The 19,812-nt window shown below is 42.8% G+C and overlaps 1 protein-coding gene across 5 annotated transcripts in view; it reads left to right on the top strand.

The window, feature by feature from the left end:
- Nucleotides 1-19,812, top strand: part of DNAH11 (dynein axonemal heavy chain 11) — a 302,981-nt gene that overhangs the window by 147,724 nt on the left and 135,445 nt on the right. For all 5 annotated transcript variants that reach the window (XM_066354493.1, XM_066354491.1, XM_066354490.1 and 2 more), the window contains exons 45-51: nucleotides 3,780-3,953; nucleotides 9,028-9,232; nucleotides 11,820-11,985; nucleotides 13,055-13,157; nucleotides 13,517-13,756; nucleotides 18,878-19,039; nucleotides 19,546-19,739. In XM_066354493.1, the coding sequence (XP_066210590.1) occupies nucleotides 3,780-3,953; nucleotides 9,028-9,232; nucleotides 11,820-11,985; nucleotides 13,055-13,157; nucleotides 13,517-13,756; nucleotides 18,878-19,039; nucleotides 19,546-19,739 (1,244 nt within the window). The remainder of the gene's footprint in view (nucleotides 1-3,779; nucleotides 3,954-9,027; nucleotides 9,233-11,819; nucleotides 11,986-13,054; nucleotides 13,158-13,516; nucleotides 13,757-18,877; nucleotides 19,040-19,545; nucleotides 19,740-19,812) is intronic.

The raw sequence follows: 19,812 nt of genomic DNA, 5'->3' as shown, positions 1-19,812 counted from the left end.
AGACCCCGAGGTTGCCGGCTTGAGCGCAGGCTCATCTGGCTTGAGCAAAAAGCTCACCAGCTTGGACCCAAGGTCACTGGCTTAAGCAAGGGGTTACTCGGTCTGCTGAAGGCCCGCGGTCATGGCACATATGAGAAAGCAATCAATGAACAACTAAGATGTTGCAACGAAAAACTGATGATCGATGCTTCTCATCTCTCTCCGTTTCTGTCTGTCTGTCCCTATCTATCCCTCTATCTGGCTTTCTCTCTTTGTCCCTGTAAAAATAATAATAATAATAATTTTATACTATGTACAGCCCTCTGGATCTGATCCTCCCTCTCACTCCCTACTTCTCCCTCTGCTACTCCTCCCCTCCTACCTCGCCAGTGCACTGGCCTATGTCTTGAGCACAGCATATCCTTTCATACCACAGGGCTTTTGCACATGCCCACCACCTCTTCCCACTAACTGGAACAGTTTTCCCCCTGACCTGTGCCTGTTCCAAAGAGAGCTGCTCTGATCATCCAATTAAAGCAGATTCACCCATATTACTCTCACAACAAACTTTACTTTTAAGATATCTAATTTATTTATTTCTGCATTTATTGACTTAACCTCTCCTCCCATTATGTTCCCTTGTGTCTCTTCCTCAATCTTCCCAATAAACTGTGGGGCGGGGAGGTGCAGAAACCCTGTGAATTCTATTCCCCACTGTAGAATAGATGCATATTAGTTGAGTGAATTGATGAATAAAGGATTTGTCACCAAAATTATCCTGATAATATAGGGGAAAGTATATTTTAACACTAAAATTCTGAGAACATTAGAAATGCAAATAAAGGACAGTATTTAAATCAAATGATGTTACCAATTTTGTAAAATATTCCTTTGCTCTTAATTTTCTCATTTACCATCAATCAATTTGAATACTTAATCTTAATCACCCCTTTAAAGAAATTAACACAGGGCCCTGGCCGGTTAGCTCTGTTGGTTAGAGCATCATCCTGAAGCACAGAGGTTGCCGGTTCGATCCCCAATTGGGGCACATGCAGGAACAGACTGATGTTCCTGTCTCTCTCTCTCCCCCCCCTTCCTTTCTCTCTAAAATCAATTAAAAAAAAAAGAAAGAAATCAACATCAATGTTTGATAACCACTGTCTGATATGAGTATTGTAATTTGTATAATAGCTGCTTCTTCAATTGAATAACCTAGGGGTAATTTACAGTTCACCTAACCTTTCTTTAAGTGCACTGGGGAACAGTGTTGTTTTTTTTTTCCATTTTCTATTGCATGAGGTTTTAGAACTGTTTCTATATATTTCTGCATCACTGATTCCAAATCTGAAATCCGTTTTTTGGTGCATGCTCTAGTTTTTATGCAATTTTAATTTCTTTTTGTTACAGTTAATGGCATGCATTGGTTTTTAAATTGGAGTTAAAGGGCAACGACTCTTGGATTGAACATAACCAGAAGGCAATTAATGTTTTACAGACATCACTTTTACATAATTGTAGTTGTTTTTAAATGTAAAAAATTATTATCTGATAAAACACCCTCTTTTTTTGTTTTAAAATTGAATCATGGCTTCTTCAAGTAGGAGTAAATGTAAGAATAGTCCTGACACCTTCTGGTATATATGTGGCTGTTACACACTTCAACGTCAAAGGCGCAATATTTCATCATTTGTGACATGTGCATATACTGCCTATTTTCAAGTTCCCCTTGGCAATCAAGACAAGAATTGGGCTCCTTATATTGTGTGTCATAATTGTGAGGAAATGCTTCGTGACTGGACAAAAGAAAAATGCAAATGAATGCCTTTTGGTATTCCCATGGTTTGGCGTGAAACTAAGGACCACAGCAGTGACTGTTATTTCTGTCTGATCCATTGAAAGGGCACTGGCAAGAAAAAACAGCATATGATCGCATATCCTAATATTCCTTCAGCAATACGACCTATCCCACACTCTGAGACACTCCTGGTTCCAGTTTTCAATGGTTTTATTTCTTCTAAAGATGAAGAAAGTGAACATGGTGATCAAGTGTATTTTGATAAGATGCATGAGGAAATGGTTGAGAATCTGAAGGGTCTTCTTCTGATGCCAAGCAGTCATTATTCCCTCAGCAGTGTAGCCAACCGGAATTGAATGACTTAGTAAGAGGTTTGGGCCTATCAAAGAAAGCAGCTGAGTTATTAACCTCCAGGCTTCAAGAAAAGAATGTACTTCACTGGTCAGCTAAAGTAGCCTATTTCAGGAAGCGTGAACAAATTTTTGTGGACTTTTTTTCCGAAGACAAACACTTTGTTTACTGTCATGATATCAGTAGTCTTCTCAGCCAGCTAGGTGTTACCACTTACAATCCAACAGAATGGCGGCTATTTCTTGACAGTTCTAAATGGAGTCTGAAATGTGTTCTACACAATGGTAATGTTTATGCAGCGGTTCCAATTGGTTATTCAACTCATCTACGAGAAGATTATAATGACATAAAAATTGTCCTCGACTTTCTGAAGTTTGAGGAGTATAACTGGATCATTTGTGTGGATCTTAAATGGTAAATTTCCTGCTAGGACAACAGAGAGGTTTCATGAAGTATCCTTGCTTTCTGTGTTTGTGGGACAGCTGAGCTCAGGAGAAACACTGGACACAGAAGGAGTGGCCAAAACGTGAAGCTCTGGAAGTAGGGATGCAAAATATTGTGAATGAATCTTTAGTTAATCAAGACAGGATCATTTTTCCCCTACTTCACATCAAATTTGGCTTAATGAAGCAGTTTGTTCAGGCTTTGAATAGATAAAGTGAATGCTTTCAACATATTATTTCTGCTTTTCCTGCCTTGTCTTTCGAGAAGATAAAAGCAGGTGTATTTGATGGACCTCAAATTCGAACCCTCATATGTGACAAAGAATTTGCCAGGAAGATGAATAAGGAGGAGAAAGCAGCATGGCAATCTTTTGTGGCAGTTACAAAGAACTTCCTTGGCAACAAAAAAGCAGAAAACTATGAACTTCTGGTTCAAAGAATGCTGTTGGCTTTCTGCGACATTGAATGTAACATGAGCGTTAAGATTCACTTCCTGAACAGTCACCTTGATAAGTTTCCTGAAAATCTTGGAGCTGTTAGTGATGAGCAGACTACTGCTGGAGCATCAAACGATATTGTCCTCAACAAGTACACAAATGCAAGAGCTACAAATGCAAATTTTTGCCTGAATAGAATTCATATGTTTTGCGCAAATTTTATGATTAAAATAAGTGTTTTAATATGTTCTATTTCGAAATTGTAGACAAATTCTGATGCAATCATATATTTTAGGGTATTAGTGTATTTGCTGCATTAAATTATTATATTTTCACAAAGATGATGCCCAAGAAGACATTCTACTTCATTATGTTAAACTAAATGTTGAAAATTTTACAATAAGATGAAAACCTAAAATCTTGAATTGCAAAAATAGTATAACTTACAGAGAAAAACTAATGTCAGATTTGAGATCAGCACACTCGAATTAGGTAAGAACAAGTGTTTTTGTGGATGCAACAAAAACAAATTCCAGAATTTGTACCTGATGGATATATGGCAATTTTAGCTTTCTGCCTTTCTGGTAGCATCAGTCCTTATAACATATGTGTAGTTATTTATTTCCTTGGGTCAGTTTCTCAATTCCATTGGTTATTATGACTCTGTACACTGCAAACTCTGTGTGTTCAGTAGGATTTGGAGGCATTTTGTATGTGTTCTCAATTATTGAATACTTTGAAGTCTGCAATAAGCATTTCTCCTATTCTCCTTAGTTTTCTGGTTACCAGGCAGAGTTCAGTCGGTGGTGGCACAGGGAGATGAAGGCAGTGAAGTTTCCCTCTCAGGGGACAGTCTTTGACTATTATCTGGACCACAACTCTAAGAAATTCTTGCCTTGGACTGATAAAATCCCCCAATTTACGATGGACCCAGAAGTACCTCTACAGGTAGGTGTGTGGAACGCAGTCATTTTCAAGCCCCATTGTGCTGGTTTAAGTGTTTTTTTATTTGTTCTTTACCAGTCTTTCCCCACCCCCCACCCCTCACCTGATAGGTAAGTTATTGTTGATATGCTCAGCATATACATATTTCCTGGAGGAAATCACCCCAGTTATAGGAATAGTTATAGGAAGTGGCTATTATATCGCTGCACCCTCTTTGTAGAAATTTCAACTTATTTCTGTGTTAACAGCTTTTTTCCGAGAAATTTTGTAGGTTTTTTGTTAAAAATTGGAGGCACATTTCTGTAGTTCAGTGGATTCTTATTTCTGACCTTATAGTAAATTTTTTAGACAGCACTTTTTAGGCCGTGGCCAGTTGGCTCAGTGGTAGAGCACCAGACCAACATGTGGATGTCCTGGGCTCAATTCTGGGTCAGGGCACACAAGAGAAGTGCCCATCTGCTTCTCCCTGCTTCCTTCTTGCTTCTCCCTCCCCTCTTTCTTCCTTCCTCCCTCCCTCCCTTTCTCTCTTCCTTCCTTTCTCTCCCTCTTCCCCTTCTGCAGCCATGGCTCAATTGGAGTGAGTTGGCCCTGGGCACTTAGGATGGCTTCATGGCCTCCACCTCAGGTGCTAAGAAGGGCTCAGTTGCTGAGCAACAGAGTAATGCCCCAGTTGTGCAGAACATCATCCCCTAGTGGACTTGCCAGGTGGATTCTAGTCGGGACACATGCAGAAGTCTGTCTCTCTGTCTCCCCTCCTCTCACTGAATTAGACAGCACTTTTATATATCTTCTCCCCTTTAACCATCCTTTGAAGCCATAAAGTGAATATGTTTGATCTCCTCAACTTGTGTTTCAAATTCACATAGCAGACAAATCTAAGTGGAACCTTATGTCTTTTTATCGTTTCTCTCCATAAATTGTTCTTCTGTGTTTCTCTTATGTCAAGTTTTTTTTAGTTGTATTCTAATTCTGCGTGAATCTATTTGTCTTTTTATTATGTTTTTTCTCAAAATTAGTCATTCTGATTCATTTTGGAGTGTATTGTCTCAAGGACTGCTAGATGAGTAGAATATAGATGACCTTCATGACATTGACTAGGAGGCAGCTACTGTCAAGTGAGAAAACCCAATGTGTTCGTTTCCTGGAGCTGTTTTGACAACGTACCACAAACTAGGCGGCTTGAACAACAGAAATTGCCTCCTGGTTTTGGAGGCTTGAGGTTCAAAATCAAGGTGTCAGCGGCATCGTTCCTTCTGAGGGCTGAGCGAGAATGCACCTAGCTTCTCTCCTAGCTGCCGGGGCTTTGCTGGCCGCCCTGGTATTCTCTGGTTTGTGGCAGCGTACCTCCCATCCTCACACAGCATATTCCCTGTGTGTCTGTATTCAAAATTCCCTTTTTGTCAGAACACCCAGCCATACTGGATGAAGGGCCTGCTCCATTTGTATGAGTGGGCTAGGGCCGCCACTACAAAATACCGCAGACTGGGTGGCTTAAACATTGGAAATTGTCACAGTTCTGGAGGCTGGACATCCAGGGTTGAAGTGTCAGCAGGTTAGGTTTCTCCTGATAGCTCTCTGGGGTTGGCTCTCGCCATGTCCTCACATGGTCTTTTCTCTGTGAGCGTGAGTCCCTGGATATTGTCCCCAGGTGTGTGTGAAGTTCCTCCTCTTCTAAGGACAACAGACAGGTTGGATTAGTGCCCACCCTACAGCCTCATTTAAACGTAATTTCCCTTTTACAGACCCTACTTCTAAATACAGGCACACAGTCTGAGGTAGTAGGGCTTTACCATAAGAACTCTGAAAAGATACAATCCAACCAATAACTCCTAACCATGGGGAAATTTATTTCACAAACAAGAAATTCAGACGTAGGATGACTCCCCGACTGATTAATTCTGTGACTTGATGATATCACCAGGGAATCAGGTCTTCCATCTGCCTGCTCACGGGTTTCATTTTAAGGATGGTATTCCTCATGGTCTCAAGATTGCTCCCATGGCCCCAGGAGTTACCTACAGAAGAAAAGTAGACTTCCTCATATCTTTTTATTCAGAGTGAGGAAACCATTCTTAAAGCCCCAGAGCAGACCTCTTGCATCTAATTTCCAGGAATCATGTGTCAGCCCTAACCTGTCTCAGGCCAGGCTAATGGGGTCACCGTGATTGGCTTGACGATTCACACCACTAGGAACGGGCTTCAGTGTCCTCTGAAGGACGTGCTGTGTGGCAGAGGCAGGGAGACTTGGGCAAAGAATGGGTCTGACCAGAAGGAAGGCATGGAGAAGTGGCTGATGGGAGGCAACCACAGTGTCTGTTCCACGTGCTTCATATATTTTGAAATAGCTGTTTGGTTCACCCTACCTAGACTGTATCTGCCTAGCAACATCATCTGCCTGGTTGAAGGCTGAGAGTTTGTAATTAAGCAAAGACTGTTATCACAGGTCGATGGGCCTGATCAATGATATCTTTTATTCAACAAGGAACCGAGCAGGACTTTGTAGTCTTTACACACAGTTGTGCTAAATGTGGTGCTTTGATTAACTGTCTCTTAACGTATTGAAAGAGAGCCCTACCGAGTCCCTAACAATAGCCAGTACTAATATTACATTACTCTATGTCAGGCCCTTTTCTAATTGCTCTACGTGGATTAATTTAATCCTTACAATAACTTTCTAAGGTAGGGACTTTTACATAGGAAAAAAAAACGAGGTACCAAGAGAGTCAAGAGTCTGCAGTCCATGCCCTGAAGTGTATTCTGTGTGGGAGGTGAGACGGGGCTCAGGCTCCGGACAGACTTGGGTTTGAATCCAAGTACCACCACTTACAGTTCACTGTGACCTTGGCCACATTGTTAACGTTCTCTAAGCTGTAGTTTCATCATCTCTGAAAAAGAAATAACAGAACTCTCCTCATAGATGTGTTATGAGTATCATATGACATAATGCGTATAAAGTGCTTAGCACAGTCCGTCACGTACTCGGCTCTTCATGTGAGTGATGGGTGTTCATGTAGAGAAAAGAGCTAACAGCCAAACCAAACAGCAAATGATGACAATGAGCAGCAAGCAAGAAAAAAATGTCATAACATGCAACTCTAATAAATGAAAAAACGTCATCTAGGACTATTTAAAGTCGCAAAGACAAATACTATATGATTTCACTCATATGTGGAATCTAATGAACAAAGTAAACTGACAAAATAGAAACAGATTCATAGATACTGAGAACAGACTGACAGCTATCATAGGGGGTTGGAGGGCTGGGTGAAAAAGCTGAAGGGATTAAGCAAAAATAAAAATAAAGACAAAAATCCAGACACAGATTGCAGTATGGTGACCGCCCGCAGGAAAGGGGGTTGGGGGAGGAGCCAAGGAGGGTAAATGGTGGTGGGAAGAGTCTTGACCTTGGGTGGTGGGCACATGACCAGTATGCAAATGAGGTGTTATAGAGGTGTCCTCTTGGAACCTGTATGGTGTTATTAATCAATGTCACACCGATCAATTCAGTTTAAGAAAGGAAAAATGGTAATGTAGCACCGAACAGTGTGTGCCTTTTGGTGGGTCCTGAGAGTATCACGGAATGAAAACACAGTTCTGGGGTAAATGTTCACTGTTCTCAACATGATCCTGTATGATCTATAGTATTCTCAGTTGTGTTCAGTGTCTGCTAAGCCCAGTGGGAAGAACTTTCTTCATTACAGAATTGGTGTTTTTCTTATGAACAGTATAAACCCTGCGTGTAGTTTTTTGCCCCCGTTTTATTTTTTATTTTATTTATTCATTTTTAGAGAGGAGAGAGAGAGAGACAGAGAGGGATAGAGAGGAGAGAAAGAAGGGGGAGGAGCTGGAAGCATCAACTCCCATAGGTGCCTTGACCAGGCAAGCTGAGGGTTTCGATCCGGCGACCTCAGCATTTCCAGGTCAACGCTTTATCCACTGCGCCACCACAGGTCAGGCCCTTTGCCCCCGTTTTAAATTGGCCATCAAGAAAGGCGAGAAATTGTCAACTCTTCTGATCACTGTGTCAGGTTCTGTTTTCTGCATGTCTGCACCTGCATGTTTTTCCTGATCTTACGTATTAGGCTCTGTTCCCTGAGTTTGATTTTTATTTCATTGCATTCTCTATTTTATTGTATTCCTGTGAGGCACCTCAAATTCTTTGGGAAACGAGGTAGTATCTAAATAAGTAGCCCATTTTCAAAGCAGAACCATTGTTATACATTTTTTAAAACAATGTATAATAACTTTCAAATATGCTTTGGATTTGTGAATATTCCACTTAAAACTACTGTTTCCCCCGAACTGTCTCCCCCCGACACTTAACTCCTATAGTGTGGATTGTTCCTAATCGTTTGCCACTTACTCTTCCTGGCCAAAGCATGGCTACCAACTTTCATTTATGTGTGCCTTGACTTTTCAAATGTTTTGTCAGCAACTGAAGTGTGCTGACGGTTTCTTAAACGTTTACTGTATCCTCTTACACGTCTAACAGCTTGGGCAGAGTGTAGGTATTCCGTCATAGGGAGCTAGGACTTTAATTGGAAAATGTAAATCAGTTGATTATGCTGTGTCATGTCAACCACACTGCCCGAGTGCAGACTCAAGCAAGGATGTCTGAACTCTGACAGTTCAGAACAGAGGATTAGGTGGGTTATCTCTCCCGCAAGTGGTAACTTGAAGTGAGAGTTCATTGGGTCTCAATTCTATAGTGACTCTGTTAGTTCGGGTATGAAACTTGGGAATGTCTCTCTCTGACCTCTCTCTCTCTCTCTTTCTAGAATTTTTAAAATTTATTATAGAGAGGAGTATGAAACTTGGGAATGTCTCTCTCTGACCTCTCTCTCTCTCTCTCTTTCTATAATTTTTAAAATTTATTATAGAGAGGAGAGAGAGAGAGAGAGAGAGAGAGAGAGAGAAGGGAGGAGGAGCAGGAAGCATCAACTCCCATATGTGCCTTGACCAGGCAAACCCAGGGCTTCAAACAGGCGACCTCAGCGTTCCAGGTCGACGCTTTATCCTCTGCGCCACCACAGGTCATGCTCTCTGATCTCTCTCTCGTTCTGTCTTTTCCCTCCAGAGAGTTCTGGTTCCCACAGCAGAGACCAGGCGGCTCCGGTACTTCCTGGAGCTGCTGCTGGAGAAAGGGCAGCCGCTGATGCTGGTGGGCTACGCCGGAGTGGGGAAGACGGTCTTTGTCGGGGACACGCTGGCCAGTCTCTCTGAGGACTACATAGTGTCCCGTGTACCTTTCAACTACTGCACGACGTCGGCAGCCCTGCAGAGTAAGTGCTCCTCCTGCTTCTGTCCCAGGCATGACTGGTCAGAAGCGGTCAGGGCCACGACATGCCACCCGGTGGCTTTCTCCCGGCTTGATACAGTTTCTGAGGCCCCAGGTGAAGTTTTACCTATCACTATTCTGGGTAAAGATACTTGGTTCAAATACTGTGGTTTGGGCTTTTTATATTACTCCTGGCTTTGTTTGGGTTAGGACTGTTTAGACCGTAAAGAATTTCTATCAGTCTCGATCACTGCTTCGCCACTAAACCGTTAGGTTTCCTTTCATCAGTTCTGTGGAGCCTGGGCGTCGTGAGGGCACACTCAGGAGGGAGCGCTCTGGTTACCTTTCCAAGGCATTGATGTAGGAGAAATTCATTCAGACTGTGTTGTTGGAATGACAGGCCATCAGTGAATAAATGTATCAATAGAATCAAAAGAACCACACTGGCTGTGGGCACTCTCAGTTAGGAAAGTCAAGCAAAGTAGACTTTGAAAGTAGAGGAGGAGGAGGAGGAGGAGGAAGGGCTGCTATTGGTAGATCTGTCACTTGGTCCCACAGAGTAATGGGGTTCTCTGGGGGGGAGGGGCAGCAGAGCTCACTGTTGTTTAGTAGTTTGTTAAACCTGCTGAGCTGCCCTGAACATGATATCTGTGTTGTGAGTGTGCGTGGGCATGTGTTGTTGCTTTTCTTAGATATCATCAGTGGAGATTAATAATACACTTTCTCACATTATTAACTCAGCCCAGAGGGATGTTGCTGTAATCTCTTTTTGATTCAAGTTAGTTTCCCTTGTCTTTGTGAACGGGACAGTTAAAGAGCTGCCTCAGCAGTATTTTATTCAGCAAGTATCTATCATTTATCTACTGTTTCCTGGGCACTGTGTCTAGCACGTGTGTTTCATTCCTAGACACAAAAGAAGGGATCATTTTATCCCCTGTGAGTGGAAGGTTAGGGCTGCAGTTCAGTAGCTGAGCGGAGTCCTTGGCGACAGTATGAGTTCGTCCTGTGAGCTCCTGGAAGGGAGGCAGGCAGGGCTGAGATCTACAGATGGCCTATTAGCACGAGGACCAGGAAGAGCCCTTCTTTTCTAAAGAAAGTTAGGATTTCAGAGCTTTGAGATGGCATGGTATGCAGGCAAAAATGGGACTTGGGTTAGAAGAGACAAGTTAAGCCAACGCGTGAAAGGAAACTGTAGGACATGGGTGATGAATCAGATCTCTAGGTTGACTGAATCACAATGATGGGGTAGAAGGCGGGGAAGAGGCTGGAGTGGTGGCTGGACGTTGTATTGTAGATAGAGAGCCCAGCTGTCAAGTTGGCCAAAGACTGAAAGGGTTTCTGGGACTCGGGACTTTTAGTGCTAAAATTGGTGCAGTCCCAGGCAGCCTGGATGGTTGGGCATTGTAACTGCAGAGAGAGCTGAGAGGCTGGCTGAAAAGAACGCGTTTCAGTTGGAAGGCAGTGGCGAGGTGTTGATGGGAGCAAGGGACTGACAAGAGGCAAGCTAGTCTTCAGGAGAAGAAGTCTGAGGCGGCAGGCCAGCCCCCTGGGTAAGGTATTAGCTGAATGTCATGTCGCCTGGACTAGAACTGTAGAAGGTAAGGCCAAGAGGAGGAGACATGAAGAACCATGTATGGGCTGTGGTTGGGCAGACCAGTGACATAGAGTGAGGATTATGGTGAGGCTTTGCGTCTGAGCACAGAAGGCAGATGGGAAGAGGTGGGTTGTGAGTGGGGAAGAGGCATATATATTTGGTGTTGGCCAAACATTGAGGCACCAGTGGCTGAAAGAAACGGAGGCCCAGCAGGCATATAGAAATGCGTGTCTGATGCTTGCAAGAGGGATTTGTGAATTTATCGATGATGTATAGTATTTCCTTGTTGATTCATTTAACAAATTATTGTAGTTGTCATCAGGAACATAGAAATGAACAAGACATAGTTCACAGTGTTCGAGCTATTTATGGTTGGTTTGGAGAATTAACAAGTAGATACATCTCAGACACACACTCTTCAGAATTTCCTACACTCACGATTTTCTCCCTACTATATTGACACAAAGTCATATGGGCACACGGGGAAATATAATTGATGTCTACACAGCATAGTGTCCTCATGCCGTAGCCTCTTGTACTGCTGCACTCCAGTGGCCCAAGAGAGGCGTGGGAGACTTTTGAACTATCCCTGGACACTCTTGCGGAGTGATAGAGAGGGACTGAGAGGCCAGGCTGGGACTGGACTGTCAGGGGGCCATGCATTAGAGTGGGCACGGGGAGAAGAGGGCACCGATCAGACCGATCAGTGATGGCATTGTCTCGGGTGTAACAGTGATATCAGGCTGCAGATGGTGACTGTCCAGGAAAGGACAGGAGAGGTGAGCTCGGGCTACAGCAGGAGGTTGGCAAGAGAGCTTGACATACAAGGAGGTGACCGGAGACGCAGCTCTGGTACTAACCTGCAGAGAGGTGATACGTGAAGCAAAAGAGTGAATGAAATGGACGGAAGATGAAGGAAAAAAAAAAATAAGAAAAAAGGACTAAAGACAGAAAGTTACATTTTACCTGACTGGCCAGAATTATATCTTTGTTTCAGGAATTCTTGAGAAGCCTCTAGAGAAAAAAGCTGGTCGCAACTATGGCCCAGCAGGAAACAAAAAACTGGTTTATTTTATCGACGACATGAACATGCCCGAAGTGGATTTATACGGCACCGTCCAGCCCCACACTCTGATCCGACAGCACCTTGATTATGGACACTGGTAAGTGATTCTCTCTGTTGTAGTCTCTACTGAAATCTCATTACTATGGATAAACATTTACAAATGGAATTACCCTAATTTCTTCCTCTTCTGAGGAGGGGCATTTTCTGTGCTACCTTTTGGATTTTACCGTGTGCCCCATTTTCGTCATCTTAAATGGAGTAGATTCCCATTGTATCTTGGGACGAGTTAAATCAAAAAGTATTCTGTGGCCCTGGCCGGTTGGCTCAGCGGTAGAGCGTCGGCCTGGCGTGTGGGGGACCCGGGTTCGATTCCCGGCCAGGGCACATAGGAGAAGCGCCCATTTGCTTCTCCACCCCCACCCCCTCCTTCCTCTCTGTCTCTCTCTTCCCCTCCCGCAGCCAAGGCTCCATTGGAGCAAAGATGGCCCAGGCGCTGGGGATGGCTCCTTGGCCTCTGCCCCAGGCGCTAGAGTGGCTCTGGTCGCGGCAGAGCGACGCCCCGGAGGGGCAGAGCATCGCCCCCTGGTGGGCAGAGTGTCGCCCCTGGTGGGTGTGCCGGGTGGATCCCGGTCGGGCGCATGCGGGAGTCTGTCTGACTGTCTCTCCTCGTTTCCAGCTTCAGAAAAAAAAAAAAAAAAGAAAAGTATTCTGGAAACATAAACTGTCTGGCTTAAGAATCAAATCCTTTAATACATAATCTCACACTGCATCACTCAGAGGGGCATGACCTCGTCCCGTGGGATGTAACCATGTGCTCCTCTCTGGGTGCTGCAGTCTGGGGTCCCTCAGTTAACCAGAGGGAGAGCCCCCAGCGTGGCTATGTGTATTTCCAACTGGAAATAGAGTCACAGAAGAGTCAATAGCAGTAATAGTGTGTGTTGACTCGGCTCCACACGTGGATTCCGGCATCACAGGAGCTATGCAGCCTCCAGTTTTCCCAGCTTTTGTTTCGTTGTCTCTGAGGTGAGGCTAGCCGGCTCAGTCAGCAGAGCGGTTGCAAGGTCAAAGGAGACCGTGGGCCACGGAGTCCTTGATGAACGCGGGTGGATTTTGCTGGGCTGTCGTCCTCAGTGTTCAGATTGAAGACTCTGTTTTCTGTCTTCCAGGTATGACAGGCAGAAGGTGACGCTCAAACAAATCCACAACTGTCAGTACGTGGCCTGCATGAATCCGATGGTGGGCAGTTTCACAGTCAGTCCGAGACTCCAGGTAGGGGGCTGAGTCCTGCCCTCTTTCAAATAGCCCCTAAGTATAATACTCCAGCACTGTAGGTCTTGATCCTTGTAGAATTTAGGGCAGAGCTAGAACCTTACGAGAGCAAGTGGAAGCACACAGGCCTCTGCCAGTGACTGTCCCAGGGTCACGTCTAGATTATTCAATTGGCTCAGTCAGGGCAGCCAGCCAGGCCCCGAGTCAGAGAGGGTGGCACTACAAAGTGAAATGGCCATGGGCATTGGAACAGAAAGGAGTGACAAAAATAAGCCCCTCCCCCCTTTTTTTGAAATCTACTGGTACCGTAATAATCCTTACATTTTGCAATTCTGATATGTTCTGTTTTGTTTTCTCAGAGACACTTCACAGTGTTTGCATTCAACTTTCCATCTGCGGACGCTCTAACCACCATCTACAGCCAAATCCTGGGTTTCCGTTTCCAGCAGCAAGCCTTTGATCCCGCAGTTCTCAGGAGCGGCCCCGCACTGATCCAGGCGGCCATTGCAGCCCATCAGATGATGACGCGTCACTTTTTGCCCACGGCGGTCCGATTCCACTACCTCTTTAATCTGAGAGACCTATCGAACATCTTTCAGGTACCGTGAAGGCTCTCCGTGACGCGTCTTGGGTGGCGGAATGATCCGGCTTTAGAACTTAATTGAAAACTCTGCTATGTAATTTGCATGTATTCTTTATTTCCTATCATACCCTTCTCTGGGGAGTAAGTATGGTGGGTTTGTTATTATTCCCTTTTATTAATGGGAGGAGTCGTCGTCACTCTCGGGTCGCAGAGACTTGGCAGAAGTCAGGGTAGAAGTCTGGACTCCTTATTTTATTTGTTCCTTAGAAACATTTGGCTGCTTCATTTTGTACCAAGGAAGAGGATTATTTGTCATGTTATTTGTTTGATACGATTTTTTTAAACATACATCAAGAGAAGCAGTTTCTTCGATTGCTTGACTATGTTGGTTTGGCAGCAACACTGGGAGAGAACAGTGTTTATGTGTTTGGTTTAGAAAGGAAATTCCAAAGAGGTGATTTGAAACCTGAGGTTATTTTTTAAAAACCCAACTGTTGTTGTCGACCTTCAACAGCACCTGCAGAGGGAAAGTTACGTACTTCACTTTCTTCTGTGAAAGAAAGAGCTTCAAGGGCTTCTGTGGGAGAGGCTATCACTGGCTAGAGAGGAAGCCTTCCTGGGGTTTCTTTCTTCCTACCAGTGACTTCTGTTTCTTTACGCTTGTGTAACCCTCTTTTTTTTTTTTTTTTTTTAATTTTTTTAAAAATTTTTATTTATTCATTTTAGAGAGGAGAGGGAGAGACAGAGAGAGAGAGAAGGGGGGGAGGAGCTGGAAGCATCAATTCCCATATGTGCCTTGACCAGGCAAACCCAGGGTTTCTAACCTGCGACCTCAGCATTTCCAGGTCGACTCTTTATCCACTGCGCCACCACAGGTCAGGCTTGTGTAACTCTCTTTCCTGAGGGTTTCAGGAACCCCCAGAGGGTAGCGCTGTATCAGACACCACCTTCCTGAGAAGGTGGACCGTTCCTCCTTACGTTTGTAGTTCTAGCACTTGCCTGAAAGACTGTGCTCAATAAAAGTGCTATTTTAAAAGCAGGTTTTTAATCCTAGAAGTAAAAAGAAGGCCAGAGGGACATGGGATGGGAGGCCAGCCTGCTCTGCACTCCGACCCAGCCTGTCAGCTGCACCTGACCTTCCCAAACGCTTGTTCAGCCTTTTGCAGCTAATTGTCTACAGCTGCTCTGGGTGTGACCCTGGGAGTCCAGGGCCAGCTGACCCTCCCCGTGAGGAGTGGGTCCGTATGCATCCAAGACAGTGAAGGGCAGTGTTGAGGGACGGTGAGAGTCAAAATGTTTTTGGTGCTGGACCCCACAGGTGTGAGTTCCTGCAATTGACTTTGGCCTCATATTCTTCTTCTTCTTCTTCTTTTTTTTTTTTTTTTTTACAGAGACAGAGAGTGAGTCAGAGAGAGGGATAGACAGGGTCAGACAAACAGGAACGGAGAGAGATGAGAGGCATCAATCATTAGTTTTTTCATTGCATGTTGCAACACCTTAGCTGTTCATTGATTGCTTTCTCATATGTGCCTTGACCGCGGGCCTTCAGCAGACCGAGTAGCCCCTTGCTGGAGCCAGCGACCTTAGGTTCAAGCTGGTGGGCTTTTGCTCAAATCAGATGAGCCCACGCTCAAGCTGGCGACCTCGGGGTCTCGAATCTGGGTCCTCTGCATCCCAGTCCGACGCTCTATCCACTGCGCCACCGCCTGGTCAGGCTGGCCTCATATTCTTCATCTGTGAAATGAAAGGCTTAAATGAACTAATATCAAGGGATTTTAGAGTAAAACAAATTTTGATCCTGTGACTTTTACATTAGCTGTTCATACTGTGGTTTTGGAAACTTGATCTGTTGGAAGATGTTATAGGCACAAGTTCTCACGTGCAATGTTTAGTTCCTGGGCTGGCTCTTAAAATATAGTCTTAGCACTCATATAAACAAAATCCAAAATGAAAGAGGAGAAATCACCACGGGCACCGTAGATATACAAAGAATTATTGTAGAATACTATGAAAAACTTTATGCTACTAAATTCAACAACCTAGAAGAAATGGATAAATTCCTAGAAAAATACAACCTTCCTAGACTGAGTCAAGAAGAAGCAGAAAGCCTAAACAGACCTATCAGTAGAGAAGAAATAGAAAAAACCATTAAAAACCTCCCCAAAAATAAAAGTCCAGGCCCTGACGGCTATACCAGCGAATTTTATCAAACATTCAAAGAAGACTTGGTTCCTATTCTACTCAAAGTCTTCCAAAAAATTGAAGAAGAAGCAATACTTCCAAACACATTTTACGAAGCCAACATAACCCTCATACCAAAACCAGGCAAGGATGGCACAAAAAAAGAAAACTACAGACCAATATCTCTAATGAATACAGATGCTAAAATACTAAACAAAATACTAGCAAATCGAATACAACAACATATTAAAAAAATAATACATCATGATCAAGTGGGATTCATCCCAGAATCTCAAGGATGGTTCAACATACGTAAAACGGTTAATGTAATACACCATATCAACAAAACAAAGAACAAAAACCACATGATCTTATCAATAGACGCAGAAAAGGCTTTTGATAAAATACAACACAATTTTATGTTTAAGACTCTCAACAAAATGGGTATAGAAGGAAAATATCTCAACATGATAAAGGCCATATATGATAAACCATCAGCTAACATCATATTAAATGGCACTAAACTGAAGGCTTTCCCCCTTAAATCAGGAACAAGACAGGGTTGTCCACTCTCTCCACTCTTATTTAATGTGGTACTAGAGGTTCTAGCCAGAGCAATCAGACAAGACAAAGAAATAAAAGGCATCCATATCGGAAAAGAAGAAGTAAAGGTATCACTTTTTGCAGATGATATGATACTATACATCGAAAACCCCAAAGAATCCACAAAAAGACTACTAGAAACAATAAGCCAATACAGTAAGGTCGCAGGATACAAAATTAACATACAGAAGTCAATAGCCTTTCTATATGCCAACAATGAAACAACTGAGAAGGAACTCAAAAGAATAATCCCCTTCACGATTGCAACAAAAAAAATAAAATACTTAGGAATAAACATAACAAAGAATGTAAAGGACTTATATAATGAAAACTATAAACCATTGTTAAGGGAAATCGAAAAAGATATAATGAGATGGAAGAATATACCTTGTTCTTGGCTAGGAAGAATAAATATAATCAAGATGGCTATATTACCCAAAGCAATATACAAATTTAATGCAATTCCCATCAAACTTCCAATGACATTTTTTAAATAAATAGAGCAAAAAATCATCAGATTTATATGGAACTATAAAAAACCCCGAATAGCCAAAGCAATCCTAAAGAAAAAGAATGAAGCTGGGGGCATTTCAATACCTGACTTCAAACTCTATTATAGGGCCACGACAATCAAAACAGCATGGTATTGGCAGAAAAATAGACACTCAGACCAATGGAACAGAATAGAAAGTCCAGAAATAAAACCACATATATATAGTCAAATAATTTTTGATAAAGGGGCCAAGAACACACAATGGAGAAAAGAAAGCCTCTTCAATAAATGGTGCTGGGAAAACTGGAAAGCCACATGCAAAAGAATGAAACTGGACTACAGTCTCTCCCCCTGTACAAAAATTAACTCAAAATGGATCAAAGATCTAAACATAAGACCTGAAACAATTAAGTACATAGAAGAAGACATAGGTACTCAACTCAGGGACCTGGGTTTTAAAGAGCATTTTATGAATTTGACTCCAATGGCAAGAGAAGTGAAGGCAAAAATTAATGAATGGGACTACATCAGACTAAGAAGTTTTTGCTCAGCAAGAGAAACTGATAACAAAATAAACAGAAAGCCAACTAAATGGGAAATGATTTTTTCAAACGACAGCTCAGATAAGGGCCTAATATCCAAAATATACAAAGAACTCATAAAACTCAACAACAAACAAACAAACAATCCAATAAAAAAATGGGAAGAGGATATGAATAGACACTTCTCCCAGGAAGAAATACAAATGGCCAACAGATATATGAAAAGATGCTCATCTTCTTTAGCTATTAGAGAAATGCAAATCAAAACGGCAATGAGATACCACCTCACACCTGTTCGATTAGCTGTTATTAGCAAGTCAGGTAACAGCAAATGTTGGAGAGGCTGTGGAGAAAAAGGAACCCTCATACACTGTTGGTGGGAATGTAGAGTAGTACAACCATTATGGAAGAAAGTATGGTGGTTCCTCAAAAAACTGAAAATAGAACTACCTTATGACCCAGCAATCCCTCTACTGGGTATATATCCCCAAAACTCAGAAACATTGATATGTAAAGACACATGCAGCCCCATGTTTATTGCAGCATTGTTCACAGTGGCCAGGACATGGAAACAACCAAAAAGCCCATCAATAGATGACTGGATAAAGAAGATGTGGCACATATACACTATGGAATACTACTCAGCCATAAGAAATGATGACATCGGAACATTTACAGCAAAATGGTGGGATCTTGATAACATGATACGAAGCGAAATAAGTAAATCAGAAAAAAACAGGAACTGTATTATTCTATACGTAGGTGGGACATAATAGTGAAACTAAGAGACATATATAAGAGTGTGGTGGTTATGGGGGGGAGGGGGGAATGGGAGAGGGATAGGGGGTGGGGAGGGGCACAAAGAAAACAAGATAGAAGGTGACAGAGGACAATCTGACTTTGGATGGTGGGTATGCAACATAATTGAACGACAAGATAACCTGGACTTGTTATCTTTGAATATATGTATCCTGATTTATTGATGTCACCCCATTAAAAAAAATAAAATTATATAAAAAAATAAAAAAATAAAAAAAAATAAAAATAAAATATTTTCCCTAGCCAAAAAAAAAAAAAAAAAAAATATAGTCTTAGCTGCATTCCTAAAGATGAGTTTAATTATAATAACTTTTTAAAATGTTGCTTATCATAGAGTGAAACTACTAATATATATGTACACTATTTATAATGTTCCTTTTAACTCAACAAATTGCTAAATTCAGTATGCAATTAAAGAAAATATTAAAGGAAAATATTTTCTTGGAATGTCACTATCTTCTGAATTTTTAATTTTTTTTTTTCCATTTTTGCCTTACAGGGGATTTTATTTGCTTCTCCTGAATGTTTAAAGGGTTCAAACGATGTCATACGCCTATGGCTTCATGAATCTTCTCGTGTCTATGGAGACAAACTGGTAGACACCAAAGATTGTGATCTGTTCCAGAAAAAAATGCTGGAAACGGCGTATAAATACTTTGAAGTACGTGTGTGAGTGTTTGAGGTCACTGTTTGCCCTGGCACTGGCTGGAGGGTTGGAGTTGGACGTGGAAGAGAAGTTAGACAGGGATGGGAAAAGCTTGTGTAAAGGCTTGTCCTGCTCAACCAGCTGGGATTGCACACTGGGATTGTTCTGTACCGGGGAATGTTCCGTCCACCTGCCCAGGGTTTGATCTGCACACTCTTCCCTTGATGGGCCTCTCTGCCTCTAGAGCAGTGGTTCTCAACCTCTCTAATGCCGTGACCCCGCAATACAGTTCCTCATGTTGCGGTGACCCCAAACCAAAAAATAATTTTGGTGGCTACTTCATAACTGTAATTTTGCTACAGTGATGATTCGGAATGTAAATACCTGATATGCATTATGTATTTTCCAATGGCTTTAGGCGACCCCACCGGGGTCGTGACCCACAGGTTGAGAACTGCTGCTCTAGATGAAGCCTTCTGGATGGTCAACATGACCACGTTTTTCTGTTCCTCCCCCTGCAGGGTGTGGACAGTTGTGTCCTGCTTCAGCAGCCTCTCATCTATTGCCACCTGCCCAGTGGTGGGGAGGACGCACGTTACCTGCCAGTGAAGGACTGGGAGGGGCTGAAGGCGACTCTTACAGAGACACTGGACAACTACAATGAACTGCATGCGGCCATGCACCTCGTTTTGTTCGAAGATGCCATGCAACACGTGTGGGTTGACTAATGGTGACACCGTTCGTACAAACTAGAGATAGCTACCGTGTTTCAATAGATTATACTAAGC

This window comes from Saccopteryx leptura, chromosome 12 (genome assembly GCF_036850995.1).
Source record: "Saccopteryx leptura isolate mSacLep1 chromosome 12, mSacLep1_pri_phased_curated, whole genome shotgun sequence".
Taxonomy (NCBI): Eukaryota; Metazoa; Chordata; class Mammalia; order Chiroptera; family Emballonuridae; genus Saccopteryx; species Saccopteryx leptura.
This window is presented reverse-complemented; position numbering and strand designations above follow the sequence as displayed.